Genomic DNA, 15,385 nt, shown 5'->3' with positions numbered 1-15,385 from the left:
TGCAACATAGAGAGATCTCCTCTAAAAATTAGCTAGCGGGGTGGCATGTATGTATAGTCCCAGCTACTTGGGGGGCTGAGGCAAGAAGATCGCTTGAGGCCAGGAGGCTGAGGCTACAGAGAGCCGTGACTGCATCACTGCACTCCAGCCTGGGTGACAGAGGAAGACCCTGTCTTAAACAAACAAAAAATTAAAAAAGAAACTCTCCATCAGTATCAAAACAAAAGAATGGCCACAAACATACTCTCTAAAAACTATTTGCCAATCTCGTGAAACTAGGATGCAAATACCCTCTAAACTCAGGTTTGATGTGTGCTTAAAGAACAAGAGAGAAAGTTTAAAAAGATCCCTAGTTGCAGTTATTAAAATGGACAGATGAGAACTATACATGTGAGTAAGTCAGTGGCCCATTCCATGCTGCAGAATCACAGGAGAGCAGGAATAAAGCAAAGAGATACTTTTTTTTTTTTTTTTTGAGACAAGATCTCACTCTGTTGCCCAGGTTTGAGGCTAGTGGCACGATCAAGGATCAATGTAGCCTCCAACTCCCAGGCTCAAGTGATCCTCCCACCTCAGCCTCCGAAGTAACTGGGACTACAGGCACGTGCCACCATGCCAGGCTAATTCTTTTTTTTTTGTAGAGACAGGGTCTAACTATGTTGCTTAGGGTGGCCTGGAACTCCTGGGCTCGAGGTATCCTCCCACCTCAGTTTCCCAAAGTGCTGGGATTACAGGCGTGAGCCATTGCATCTGGCCCAGACACTTCATTTGTATTGCCTTCAAGTGACTTGGCGATGAGTCCAGAAATAGAAGCATAGCTTCAGGAAAACAACAAGTAGAACTTTTAATGTTTCTATCCAAAGTCAGCCACGTAGAGGCAAATAAAAACAGACCCACAGGGGAGGGGTGAAGTGGCTTACAAAAGAAAAAAATATATTTTAATAGGCCCATCAAGGAAAATAACCATGAAGGAAGGTAAAATATAAACTTACTCATACAAACAAATGCCAAATAAAGTTAGTTGCCAGCACAACTGCACTACAAAAAATGTGAAAGGGACCGGGCGCGGTGGCTCACCCCTGTAATCCCAGCACTTTGGGAAGCTGAGGCAGGCAGATCATGAGGTCAGGAGTTCAAGACCAGCCTGGCCAACATGGTGAAACTCTATCTCTACTAAAAATACAACAATTAGCCTGGCATGGTGGTGGGCACCTGTAATCTCAGCTACTCAGGAGGCTAAGGCAGGAGAATCACTTGAACCTGGGAGGCAGAGGTTGCAGTGAGCCAAGATTGCGGCACTGCACTCCAGCCTGGGAGACAGAACAAGACTCCATTTCAAAAAAAAAAAAAAAAAAAAAGAAGTGAAAGGAAGCACATCAGTTAAAAGGAAAATGATAGCAGATGGAAATTTGGTTCTACTCAAAGGAATGAATAGTACAGGAATGATAACTGACAGGGTAAAAATGGAAGACATTTTCCATTGTAAAAATGTACTTAAATTGTTTAAAGCAAAGATATAACATTATATTGTAATATTTATTAAAGTACATGGAAATGAAATGTATGACAAAAGCACAGAGGATGAGAGGGGAGAAATGAAAATATATTATTGTATGGTTCATACATTTTATGTCAAGGTTATATATTTTTTTGACACAGAGTCTCACTGTGTTACCCAGGCTGGAGTGCAGTGGCACGATCTCAGCTTGCTGCAGCCTCTGCTTCCCGGGTTCAAGCAATTCTCGTGCCTTGGTCTCCCGAGTAGCTGGGATTACAGGTGTGCGCCACCACACTGAGCCAATACTTTTGTATTTTTAGTACAGACGGGGTTTCACCATGTTGCCCAGGTTGCTCTGGAACTCCTGACCTCAAGTGATCTGCCTGCCTCAGCCTCCCAGATTACCAGGATTACAGGCATAAACCACTGTGCCCGGCTGTTATAATATTTTTTGAAGATGACTGTGATATGTTAAATAGGCATATGGTAAACTCTACAGCAAGTAGTAAAAAGGTAAAATAAGGATGAATAGCTAATAAGCTGACAGAAATAAGATGGACTACTAAAAAATACTCAAGGAGGGGGTAGAAAAAAGAAAAAAAAAAAAACCCTAAACCCTAGAAAGTCAGGAAAAGAAAAACAAAGGAGTGATGAAATAAATAGAAAGCAAATGGTAAAATGGTTTAAATCCAACCATATTCATAATTGCATTAAATTTAAACATTCTAAATATTCCAGTTAGAAAGCAGTTATTGTCAGACTCTTAAAAAAGCAAGACTTGGCTGGATGTGGTGGCTCACACCTCCATCTCAAAAAAAAAAGTAAGACCTGCTGGGTTCGGTGGTTCACACGTGTAATCCCAGCACTCTGGGAAGACAAGGCAGGAGAATTGCTTGTGGCTAGGTGTTCACGATCAGACTGGGCAACATAGTGAGACCTTGTCTCTACAAAAAAATGAACAACCTTAGCCAAGTATGCTGGCAAGTGCCCATAGTCCCAGCTACTCAGAAGCCTGAGGTGGGAGGATTGCTTGAGCCTGGGAGGTCCAGGCTGCAGTGAGTCAAGACTGCACCACTGTACCCAGCGCAGGCAACAGAGCGAGAATCTGTCTCATAAAAAAATAAAAAATAAAATAAAAGACCCCACCTGTGTTGTTGCCTATAAGAAGTCACTTTAAGGCTGGTTGCAGTGGCTCATGCCTGTAATCTCAACACTTAGGATGGCAGAGGTGGGAGGACAGCTTGAGCCCAGGAGTTTGAGATCTGCCTAGGCAACATAGTGAGACCCCGTTACCCACAAAAAGGAAAAGGAAAAAACAAGAATTCACTTTAAATGTAGTCACAGATAGATTAAAAATAAAATGATCTAAAAGATGTAACATGAAAAAAACTAATAAAGGCCTAAAAAATACTATCAGGGATAAAGAGGGATATTTCTGTTTTTTAGAGACAAAGTTTTACTCTGTCACCCAGGCTGGAGTCCAGTGGCACAATCATAGCTCATTGCAACCTGTACTCCTGAGCTCAAGTGATTCTCCTGCCTCTGCCTCCCAGGTAGCTGGGACTACAGATGCATGCTACCACACCGTTTTAAAATGTTTTTTATAGAAATGGAGTCTAGCTGTGTTGCAAAGGCCAGTCTCAAACTCCTAGCCTTGTGCACTCCTCCTACCTCAGCCTCCCAAAGTTCTGGGATTATAGGTGTGAACTACCATGCCTGCTTGGGATATTTAATATATTCTCTGGAATATGAAAGACCAAAGGGCAAAAAAATTGCTAAGACACACTCTTGAAGAGAAAGAACAAGACTATTTTGCAGGAAAATATGAAAATAAGCTCAATGGCCGGGCGCGGTGGCTCAAGCTTGTGATCCAGCACTTTGGGAGGCAAAGGCGGATGGATCATCTGAGGTTGGGAGTTCCAGACCAGCCTGACCAACACAGAGAAACCCCGTCCCTACTAAAAATACAAAATTAGCCGGGCGTGGTGGCACATGCCTGTAATCCCAGCTACCAGGGAGGCTGAGGCAGGAGAATCGCTTGAACCTGGGAGACGGAGGTTGCAGGGAGGTGGAGGTTGCAGTGAGCCGAGATGGTGCCATTGCATTCTAGCCTGGGTGACAGAGTGAAACTCTGTCTGGTGGAGGAGGAGGAGGAGGAAGAAGAAGAAGAAGGAGAAGAAGAAGAAGAAGGAGAAGGAGAAGGAGGAGAAGGAGGAGGAGAAGGAGGAGGAGAGGAGAAGGAGGAGGAAAAGGAAGAGGAGGAGGAGAAGAAGGAGGAGGAGGAGAAGGAAAAGCAGGAGAAGATGAAGAGGAAGAGGATGAAGAGGAAGAGGAGGAAGAAGAAGAAGAAGAGGAGGAGGAGGAGGAAGAAGAAAATAAGTTTAACATTATTAGTAATTACATTGACAAAAATTAAAATTTGGGCAATACCAAGTTAGTGAGGAAGCAAATCAATAGAAATGCATCTAGGCCAGTGGGAATGTAAATCAGTGCAACCACTTTGGAAAAAACTTTGCATTATCTAGTGGAGTTGAACATCCGCAAACTCTGTGACTCTGCAATTCTTTACTTTGTTATATATCCTAGAGAAACACACATGAGCACTGGGAAATATGTAAAAGAATGTTCACAGGGCATTATTTGAATTTGCAACACTCTGAAAACAACACATGAGGTTAATCAACAGTAAAATAAATTATATATTCGTAACATAAAAACACTATTTACCAATGAAAACAAGGGAACTACAACTGTGTAGTACATATAAATATGGATGAAACTCAAAAACAGCGTGGAGTAAAACAAGCCAATTACAAGAAGAACCATGCAGTATGCTTCTTATTTGAACTTCAAGAATAGACAAAGCTAAATATGTTTAAGGATATATATGCAGTTGGTAAAACCACAAAGAGAAGCAAGGGAATAATTAACCGAAAACTGAGCATCATGTTTACCTCTGGATTGGAGGGACAAGGATATAATCAGAATTAGGGGGTGGTTGGCATGCAGAGTTGTTTTTTGTTTTTCTTTCTTTTTTTTTTTTTTTTGAGACGGAGTCTTGCTCTGTTGCCTGGGAGTGCAATGGCGCCATCTCAGCTCACTGCAACTTCTGCCTCCCAGGTTCAAGCCATTCTCCTGCCTCAGCCTCCCTAATAGCTGGGACTACAGGCACGCCCAGTTAATTTTTTCTATTTTTTAATAGAGATGGGGTTTCACCATGTTGCCCAGGCTGGTCTCGAACTGTTGAGCTCAGACAATCTGCCCACATCAGCCTCCCAAAGTGCTGAGATTATAGGCGTGAGCCACCGCACCTGGCCACGGGGGTCTTTTAAGGCATTGATAATGTAAAATTTCTTGACTTTAGTAGTAGGTTCATAGGTTGCTTTTTATCCATTCTTTAAAGCATACATAAAAATTTTAGGCACTCATTTGGAGACATACTGGTTTGCAGTTTTTTTAAAAGAGGCAAAGGAAGAGTAAAAATCCAAAAAGGAGTTGGCTGGGAGCAGTGGCTCATGCCTGTAATCCAAGTACTTTGGAAGGCTGAAGCAGAAGGATCATTTGGAGCCAGGAGTTTGAGACCAGCCTGGGCAACAAAGCAAGACTCCATCTCTACAAAAAAAAATAATTTAAAAAAATTAGCCAGGCATGGTGACACGTGCTTGTAGTCCTAGCCACTGGGGAGGCTGAGGATCACTTGAGCCCAGGAATTTGAGGCCACAGTGAGCTAGGATTGCACCACTGCACTTGCTCCAGCCTGGGTGACAGAGCCAAGACCCAGTCTCTTTAAAAATAAAAACACTAAAGGCCAGGTGTGGCGGCTCATACCTGTAATCCCAGCACTTTGGGAGGCTGAGGCAGGAGGATCACTTGAGGTCAGGAGTTCAAGACCAGCCTGACCAACATGGTGAAACCCTGTCTCTACTAAAAGTACAAAAAAGTAGCCAGGCGTGGTGGGAGGCACCTGTAGTCCCAGCTACTTGGGAGGCTGAGGCAGAAGAATCGCTTGAACCTGGGAGGCAGTGGTTGCAGTGAGCCAAGATCACGCCACTGCACTCCAGCCTGGGTGACAGAGCGAGACTCCATCTCAAAAACAACAACAACAACAAAACACTAAAATAATGATAATAATGATAGTATAAAAGGGAATTGATAGATTCCAGAGTAAGTTCTAAATAAAACTAGACTGCATCCTAGCTTATCCTTCCAAGAATTAAGTAGAATGTCTCCATTCTTCACAATAATTTATTACATACTAAGCCCAAATAAGAAAGAAAAATGAGGTTAACTGCTGCTGTCAAAACACCTTCAAGGTAATAAAATTAGATGGAAGTATTAATTTTATTTTATTTTTGTTTTTACCACTATACAAATGAGCAGGAAGCATTCATTTTAAAATCTGTATGTGTTCATATTCATTTCTAAGAAAAAAAAACTCTTACTAATTACATAGTGAAAACACAAATTTCTTCTTGCAATTAAACATTTCTAAAGCGTTTGATGGGTAAAAAAAATTAAGTTTAAAGATTCACAGAAAAGAAAAATTTTTTCATAAAATTTTAGAGCAGATATTTTTCTAAAAACTTCCAGCGCAGGAAAAAAAAAAAAAAAAAAAACGTTGTTGTTTGCAATCAAAGGATTGAGAATCAGAAAGGCATGGAACTTCTCAATAGCACATTAGGAGCTAGTGGAAATGTAGCAATGCTTCTACAATTTACAATTAAAATGATTTCCAACCTATAATTCTACACCTAGCTAAACTATCAAGTAAGTGTGAGAATACAGGAAAAACACATATACAGATAGATCTATATGTCTATATATGCATTATGTACAACTAAAAATGTGTATTTCTTACGCAGTCTTTTCCAGTGAACTCTGATGAAGTGTTCCACCAAAATGAGTGAGTGAACCAAGAAGAGGATGACATTAGATCCGGGAGATACAACAGAGGAGATAATCTCCAGGATGCCTGTGAAGAAAGATCCCTGGATCCCAGGATGATTATAGGACAAGTTGTTCATAATCCAGCAGGCCAGAAGATTTCCAGGGAAACTCATTCAAGAAGGTGAAAATTATGGATGACTGCTTCAAGATGAAAATGGGCCAAGCGCAGCGGCTCACGCCTGTAATTCCAGCACTTTGGGAGGTTGAGGTGGGTGGATCACCTGAGGTCAGGAGTTCCAGACTAGCCTGGCCAACATGGCAAAACCCCATCTCTATTAAAAATACAAAAATTAGCCAGGCATAGTGGTGCACGCCTGTAGTCCCAGCTACTTGGGATGCTGAGGCAGGGAGAATTGCTTGAACCTGGGAGGCAGAGGTTGCAGTGAGCCGAGATCATGCCACTGTACTCCAGCCTGGGTGACAGAACAAGACTCCATCTCAAAGAAAAAAAAAAAGACAAATATGATGATGACTCTTTCAGGAAATGAAAATGATGAGATATCTGGTAGGTCTGGATGACTTAAGAGGAGATTTAAACATTTGGGATAATTTAAAGATGAGCTGGTGTTCGTCTTTATTTACTTAAATAAATGATTAATATGTGAATATTCTCTCAAGAAACAAAAATAAGCAATGTACATAAAAATTAAGCAGATGGCTATAATTTTTTTAAAAACAGAAAAGTTGATGAGAAATTGGAACCCTCATACATTGTTGGTGGGAATTTAAAATGGTGCAACACTGTGGAAAACAGTTTAGCAGTTCCTCAAAAAGTTAAAACAGACCAGGTGTGGTGGTGACTCACGCTTGTAATTCCAGCACTTTGAGAGGCCAAGGCGGGTGGATCACTTGAGGTCTGGAGTTTGAGACCAGCCTGGCCGACATGGTGAAACCCCATCTCTAATAAAAATACAAAAAATTAGCCGGGCGTGGTGGCAGGCACCTGTAATCCCAGCTACTCAGGAGGATGAGGCAGGAAAATCGCTTGAACCCAGGAGTCGGAGGTTGCAGTGAGCTGAGATCGCAGCACTGTACTCCAGCCTGGGTGACAGAGTGAGGCTCTGTCTGAAAAAAAAAAAAAAAAGTTAAAACATAGAATTACTATATAGCTAGCAATTTCATTGTTAGGTGTATGCGCCAAAGAATTGAATATAGTTACATGCTCCAACAGATACTTGTACCCAAATGTTCCTATCGGTATTACTCATGGTAGCCAAAAGGTAGAAACAACCCAAATATCTGCAAATAGATGAATGGATAAATAAAATGTAGTGTATCCGTATGGAATATTACTTGGTCGCAAAAGGAAGGAAGTACTGGCTGGGCGCGGTAAGCCTGTAATCCCAGCACTTTGGGAGGCCAAGACGGGCGGATCACGAGGTCAGGAGATCGAGACCATCCTGGCTAACATGGTGAAACCCCGTCTCCACTAAAAAATACAAAAAAAAAGTAACTGGGCGAGGTGGTGGGCGCCTGTCATCCCAGCTACTCGGGAGGCTGAGGCAGGAGAATGGCGTAAACCCGGAAGGCGGAGCTTACAGTGAGCCGAGATCCGGCCACTGCACTCCAGCCTGGGTGACAGAGCCAGGCTCCGTCTCAAAAAAAAAAAAAGGAAGGAAGTATTTATACAAGCTACAACATGGATAAACCTCAAAACAATATGCCAAGTGAAAGATCCAAATGCAAAAGGTCAAACCGTATGCTTCCATATAGAGGAAATAGTCAGAACAAATAAATCCATAGACACCAATTCGGTTGGTGTATCCCAGGGGCTGGGCATGGAGTGGGGTAGAGAGATAAGGAGGGCTTGCTTAATGGATACAGAGTTTTCTCTGGGGGCGATGAAAGCTTTTTGGAACTAGATAGAAGGGGTGGTTGCACAACATTGTGAATGTACTATGATAAATGCCACAGAATTGTACACTCTAAAATAGTTTAATTGCATGGTGGCTCACGCCTATAATCCCAGCACCTTGGGAAGCCAGGACGGGAAGATTGCTTGAGCCGGGAAGTTTGAGACCAGCCTGGGCAACACAGGGAGACCCTGTCTCTAAAAAAAAAAAAAAATTAGCTGCGCGTGGAGACTCGTGCCTGTATTCCCAGCTACCTGGGAGGCTGAGCGAGGAAGACTGCTTGAGCCAGAGAGGTCAAGGCTGCAGTGAGCCATGACTGCACCACTGCACTCCAACGTGGGCAAGAGAGAGACCCTGTCATGAAAAATAATAAATAAATAAATAAATAAATAAATAAATAAAATGGTTACTGTGTGAATTTTACCTCAGGAAAAAAAAAATAAGCAAACTTACTAACAGGCCAGTTACTACTTCCTAAAGAAAATAAAGGAGGTACAGGAAAGGAAAATAAATAAAAATTTACCACAAGCTTCAGCTCTGCATAGCATTTACATAGTCATGATAATGTAAACATGTAATGTGAAAATATGAATCTAACCAAAACTATGCCATAACAATAAAGAGGCAAAGGCTAGTACAGGAAGGGGGTCATGGAGCAAAGGGATGAAAGACATGAAGACTCATCCTTCATAGCCTGAATCAGAGGAGTAGATAAAGACTCAATCTAAAGATAAAATAAGGCAGGAAATGGGGCGGGGGGAACCAAACTGTTGAAGTGCATCCAAAGTCGCAGATGGTTAACATTCATTCCACTCACTTGGGAAAACATCTGGTGTGATTGTCTAATGGGTCATCACCTTCCTGCCACTTCTCTAAACACCCGCCACAGGAAAAGCACTGCACGATGTCCTTTATACCTAAAAGTAAGGAAACTTGATCAGTGCCACTGGCGTGGGCATCTGTCCATTAACATGCCCACATGTTAATGTCCAATAACCACCAGACCTGTAATAGTGAAAGCCTAGTCAGTCTCCAGCTGGGTTTTGTGACAGTCAGAAGCTGGTTACCAGTGAGGCAATTTTCTATATAAGACTCTGTCCACCAACGGGGTAACCAGCAAGTAGTCATTGAATGCTCCTACGCACCATGCACTTTGATGCACACCATCCCTCTGCTCCATTCTCCTTTGATCAACCAACAGATTGGCAACCAGAATCTGGCATTGAAGCTCCATGAGGGGGCTGGCGCAGTGGCTCATGCCTGTAATCCCAGCACTTTGGGAGGCCAAGGCCAGCAGATCACCTGAGGTCAGGAGTCTGAGACCAGTCTGGCCAACATGGTGAAACCCTGTCTCTACTAAAAATACAAAAATTAGCTGGGCATGGTGGCACATGCCTGTAATCCTAGCTACTCAGGAGGCTGAGGCAGGAGAATCGCTTGAACCCAGGAGACAGAGGTTGCAGTGAACTAAGATAGCGCCACTGCACTCCAGCCTGGGTGACAAGAGTGAAACTCCATCTCAAAAAATAAGAATAAAAATAAGCTCCATGAGGGTAGAGGTTTTTGCTCACTAATGAATGACATGAACCTAGAAGAGTGCTTGGCACTCACGTGGCACTCAGTCAGTATTCGTTTAATGAATGAATCGGAAAGAATATATTTAGAGCTCAAGAAAAAAAAATCAGCAAATCTAGCAGCCCTTATGTAAGTGAATGCATGATGAATTAATTGCATCTTACCACATTATTGCCAGGTTTATTACACCAGAAATAGGATTAAGTCTCTTTGTGAAATTATATGTCTTTGGAAAGAAACTGGTATTTAGCTCTGCAAAAGGATCAAACTAGAAAAAGAGCATTTCTCATCTTCCTTCCACTCTGGGAAAGCTGGGGCAGAGGAAAGCCTCCCAGAAGTATGAGATCCTAAAGCTTGCAAGATCTGAAAAGGGTGAGAGATGATTAGGATTTGTGTGGAGAGGTGGAGGATTGGAAAGGAAGAGGGCGAGGACACTGGTCAGAGGGGTCTTGCGGAAGGCTGACAAGAGGCAGACACAGTAGAGTAGGGAGAAATGGCAAACACTCTTTCCAAAGGCTTAAGATGGTGAGGCAGTCAGATTTTTTTTTTCTCAATGGAATATGTCTGCTAGGTAGAGTGACAACTATATTCTCTTTCTCTGTATTGCTCTGTGATATTTGTGACAGTTACTTGATCTCTCAGTTAAAGATCTGCATTAACCTCCACTGTAACTTATGCATGTGTTTGGTCTGAGCAAGACCAGCAAAGTACCCAGGAACGTTTCCCTGATCATTGTGTATCTCAGGTAGAGATTTAGCTGAGAGGAACCAGCCCATCATTTGTGGACTGCAGAGGTGCTTCCTAATGACCAGCAGCTAAAGAGAAAATGTCACAATCTGGTGGAAGACGCTGCATGTTTAGGAATCATGAAAATGAATTCCCTGAGTTTCTCCTGCAGGCAGAATGTGGCAAAGATTGCTATCCATGTTCTTACTATCTCAAATCCTTCCATACTAATAGAAATTCCAATTTTCAGCTGGGCATATTGCCACCCAGGAAAAAGATTAGGTTTCCCAGCTCCTCTTATAGCTAGGTATGGTCATCCCCATCTGACTAAATTCTTTTTTTTTTTTTTTTTTTTTTTTTTTTGAGACGGAGTTTCACTCTTGTTGCCCAGGCTGGAGTGCAATGGCATGATCTCAACTCACTGCAACCTCCATCTCCCAGGTTCAAATGATTCTCCTGCCTCAGCCTCCCAAGTAGCTGGGATTACAGGCGCCCACCACCATGTCTAGCTAATTCTTTGTATTTTTAGTAGAGACGGAGTTTCACCATATTGGCCAGGCTGGTCTCGAACTCCTGACCTCAGGTGATCCACCCACCTCGGCCTCCCAAAGTGCTGGGATTACAGGTGTGAGCCACCATACCTGGCCCATCCAATTAAGTTCTGATTAAAGAAATATAAGCAGAAGTGTCCTGTGACAGTTTCTAGGAGCACCTTGTCAGGGGACAAGAGGTGAGGAGAGTAACGTGTAGAAAGAAAAGACACGATGATGATCACAAATAGAATACTTGTATTCATTGTTAGTCCAGACCTTAAGGTTTCAAATGTGAAGGTTTACCACCTAAGGGAGGAATAGAAAACTGGGAGAGGATTTATGATGCAGGAAAGAAAAGGGATCTGTGTCAGGTGCAGTGGCTCACACATGTAATCCCAGCATTTTGGGAGGCCAAGGCAGGAGGATTGCTTGAGCCCAGGAGGTTGAGGCTGCAGTGAGCCATGATCTCACCACTGCCCTCCAGCCTGGGTGACCATGTTTCTAAAAATAGAAAGAAAAGAAAAAGAATCTATAAGAAATGCTGAAGCGAGGCCTGGCGCGGTGGCTCACGCCCGTAATCCCAGCATTAGGAGGCCAAGGTGGGCGGATCACGAGATCAGGAGATCGAGACCATTCTGACTAGTACAGTGAAACCCCGTCTCTACTAAAAATACAAAAAAGTAGCTGGGTATGGTGGCACACGCCTGTGGTTCCAGCTACTCCAGAGGCTGAGGCAGGAGAATCACTTGAACCTGGGAGGCAGAGGTTGCAGTGAGCCGAGATTGTGCCACTGCACTCCAGCAACAGAGCGAGACTCTGTCTCCAAGGCAAAAAGAAAAGAAAAGAAAAAGAAATGCTGAAGCTAGTGGAGATTGCTGAGTGTAGCTAAATGCAAGCCCAGGAGCATCAAGTGTATGTGGGAATTAAAGGTTAAGCAAGCAAGTGGTCACAACCTACTGACTCACCTGTGTAGAAAAGACCTGCTTTGGCCAGTGCTGCAGCTCCCACAGCTGACTCCCAGGGCCAGTCCTTAAAAGAGTCCAGCCGTAGTTCTTCGTAAGCAAAGATGCTGTCATTGCAATAAGCTTGAATAAAAAGCACAGAGTGAGACCAGCAGGCTTTAGTCTTTTTTTTTTTCTATGTCTCTATTGCTGCGGCACAAATTAAAGAGACCAGTAGGCTTTGATATTGCAAGTATCAGTGTTCAAGTTGTCCCTTCACAGTTACAGATGGAATGATGTCTAGAGTGTGCTTCAGAACAAATGGGGGAAAAAAGACAAAAAGAGATAGGGACAAAAAAATCAAAAGAAGAACTAAACAAGCAAAGCCTTTGGAAAATGTTTGAGGTTTTACCTGATGCCATAGGTAATTCTCTCTGGACCCAGGAATTCACAAAATGTTCTGCCTGAGGGAAATTAAAATTCAAGTTGTTGTCTTTTTTTTTTTTTTTTTTTTTTTAGGCAGAGTCGCACTCTGTTGCCCAGGCTGAAGTGCAGTGGCACATTCTCGTCTCACTGCAACCTCCGCCTCCTGGGTTCAGGTGATTCCCCTGCCTCAACCTCCCGAGTAGTACAGGCATGTGCCACCACACCCAGCTAATTTTTTTGTGTGTGTATTTTTAGTAGAGACAGACACCATGTTGAAGTTTTTTTTTTTTTTTTTTTTGGAGACAGAGTCTTGCTCTGTCGCCCAGGCTGGACTGCAGTGGCGTGACCTTGGCTCACTGCAAGCTCCGCCTCCCGGATTCACACCATTCCCCTGCCTCAGCCTCCCGAGTGGCTGGGACTACAGGCACCCGCCACCACGCCCGGCTAATTTTTTGTATTTTTAGTAGAGATGGGGTTTCACCATGTTAGCCAGGATGGTCTCGATCTCCTGACCTCGTGATCTGTCCATCTTGGCCTCCCAAAGTGCTGGGATTACAGGTGTGAGCCATCGCGCCCGGCCCATGTTGGAAGTCTTGAGGTTGGTCTCGAACACCTGATCTCAAGAGATCTGCCCAACTCGGCCTCCCAAAGTGCTGGGATTACAGGCGTGAGCTACTGCGCCTGGCCTGATTGTTCGACTTATGAAGTATATACCTATCTGTGAACAAGAACTGAACGAACTTTTCCCCAGAATGAAGAGTTTCATTGGCTGGAACGGCAGGGTCGTAGGAGAATTATCCCTTTAATTTTGATTTCTGTTGATGTTGCAATTGTTTTTATGCAGTGCAAGCAAGCAAACACACACACACACACACACACACACACACACACACGCACACATGCATGCAAGCTGTGAATGTTTATGCCTACTCAGTAGGAAGCCTTCTCAGGGTCACTGTTTCCAGAAACTGACCTTGAAAACAGACTTGCATTTAGATATCACAGATGTACTTTGACGAATGAGGAAGTAAGAGACATAGAATGGTATCTAAATTCATCAGGGTATTATATATTGAGCAACTGACTCTTCTGGGAAAGCTGCATCCAATTTCTTTTTGGGGAAACACCTCTCTTCCCCCACTGTCTGGCCATGTTCTCTCTAGAGTTCTGGTCTTCTGAGTCATGTTAATCAATACATTCTCATTTTTATTTAAGCCAGTTTGGATTCCATTTCCCATCACTCTCCACTAGGAAATTGGTACTGATACAGGATAGTTAGCCAGTGGGGAAGAGCCAGCTCTGCGGCCCACTGTGGGTGACAGCGCATAGGTCAGGAGATCATAGCAAGCATGCAGATGGGGCAGCAGAGGGAAGCTGGGACAAGTGGATTCATTCATAGAGGGGAAGACTATCAGGAAGGCAAGCAGAGCCCATCAGAAGCCAGCTCTGGAAAAAGAAAAAGGCTCTAGGTCAGCAAGTGAATGTGATATTTTTTCACTTTGAAGATGGGAGCCAGGGGAATGAAAGGAGAAAGGAAGAAAGAAATCAAACCCATGACATAAAAAGAATGCCTACGCCCTTCTGAGTCAGACATTTGTAGGTAATCCAAAGACTTGAGAAAAAAATTGCTGTTCTACATTACCGTTATGTCAACAAATCCCTTGTAGCTTTGAATATACTGGGCAATTTCCTCTGAGGATTTCTTACTTTGAAGAAATTCACATCTGTAATTAATGAATATAATTAAAATTTACCCCAATACTGTGATAGAGCTGTCCTATATCACGATGAACATTTATAAAAATGTACTGAATTGTTGAATTTTATTATACTTCAATAAAATTGCCCAAAAATTTACCACAAAACTTACTTAGGAGAATTACCATTATTCTCATATAATTATTTTTTATTTTTATTAGTGACAACATATGTAGTTATTTAAAATTAAATCTTCAGATTAACTTTTTTCTTGAAATAAAATATACAGTACAATCAAAGAGACTGATTTACAGTAAATATAGGATGGAGCTTTTGATTTTTGGAATTAAGCAGTGGTGACTAAATCTAGTACCTGGGGTTATATGAAAGCTACTGGCAGTAAAGAGAACTACATTTAAAATAATAGGCCAGATGCAGTGGCTCAAATCCAGGAGTTCAACACTAGCCTGGGCAACATGGCGAAACCCCATCTCTACAAAAAATACAAAAATTAGCCGGGCATGGTGCCACACCTCTGTTGTACCAGATACTCGGGAGGCTGAGCGGGGAGGATCACCTGAGCCTGGGGAGGTAGAGGCTGCACTGAGCCACGATCAGGCTGCTGCACTCCAGCCTGGGCAACAGACTGAGACCCAGTCTCAAAAATAAACACAAAAAATCTTTTTAAAATAACAATAATATATTTATCTACCGAACAAAAAATTACCATGCATTAGAAAGTAATGTATATTAGGCACCAGGCATGATGGCTCACACCTGGAATCCCAGCACTTCGGGAGGCTGAGGCAGGTGGATCACGAGATCAGGAGTTCGAGACCAGCCTGGCCAAGATGATGAAACCCTGTCTCTACTAAAAGTACAAAGATTAGCTGGCTGTGGTGGCAGGTGCCTGTAATCCCAGCTACTCAGGAGGCTGAGGCAGGAGAATCTCTTGAACCTGGGAGGTGGAGGTTACAGTGAGCCAAAATCACGCCCCTGCATGCTAGCCTGGGCAACAGAGCAAGACTCTGTATCAAAAAAAAAAAAAAAAGAAAGAAAAGAAAAGAAAAAGTAATGGATGTTAATTTATAAGTTTTGATTTTTTAAAAAAAGAGCATATTGAATACCATTTTAAAAACACATTCATTTCCCATAAAAGAGAAGCAGTTTTAAAATTAACTTTTAAAA

The 15,385-nt window shown here is 42.7% G+C and overlaps 1 protein-coding gene across 4 annotated transcripts in view; it reads right to left on the bottom strand.

The window, feature by feature from the left end:
- The window catches only part of NAIP (NLR family apoptosis inhibitory protein), a 57,884-nt gene that overhangs the window by 23,917 nt on the left and 18,582 nt on the right, over window positions 1–15,385 (bottom strand). For all 4 annotated transcript variants that reach the window (XM_015140252.3, XM_078004858.1, XM_078004857.1 and 1 more), the window contains 4 exons: window positions 14,142–14,223; window positions 12,486–12,537; window positions 12,098–12,217; window positions 9,116–9,215 (listed from right to left, as the gene is read on the bottom strand). In XM_015140252.3, the coding sequence (XP_014995738.3) occupies window positions 9,116–9,215; window positions 12,098–12,217; window positions 12,486–12,537; window positions 14,142–14,223 (354 nt within the window). The remainder of the gene's footprint in view (window positions 1–9,115; window positions 9,216–12,097; window positions 12,218–12,485; window positions 12,538–14,141; window positions 14,224–15,385) is intronic.

Source organism: Macaca mulatta, chromosome 6 (genome assembly GCF_049350105.2).
Source record: "Macaca mulatta isolate MMU2019108-1 chromosome 6, T2T-MMU8v2.0, whole genome shotgun sequence".
NCBI classification, from domain to species: Eukaryota; Metazoa; Chordata; class Mammalia; order Primates; family Cercopithecidae; genus Macaca; species Macaca mulatta.
This window is presented reverse-complemented; position numbering and strand designations above follow the sequence as displayed.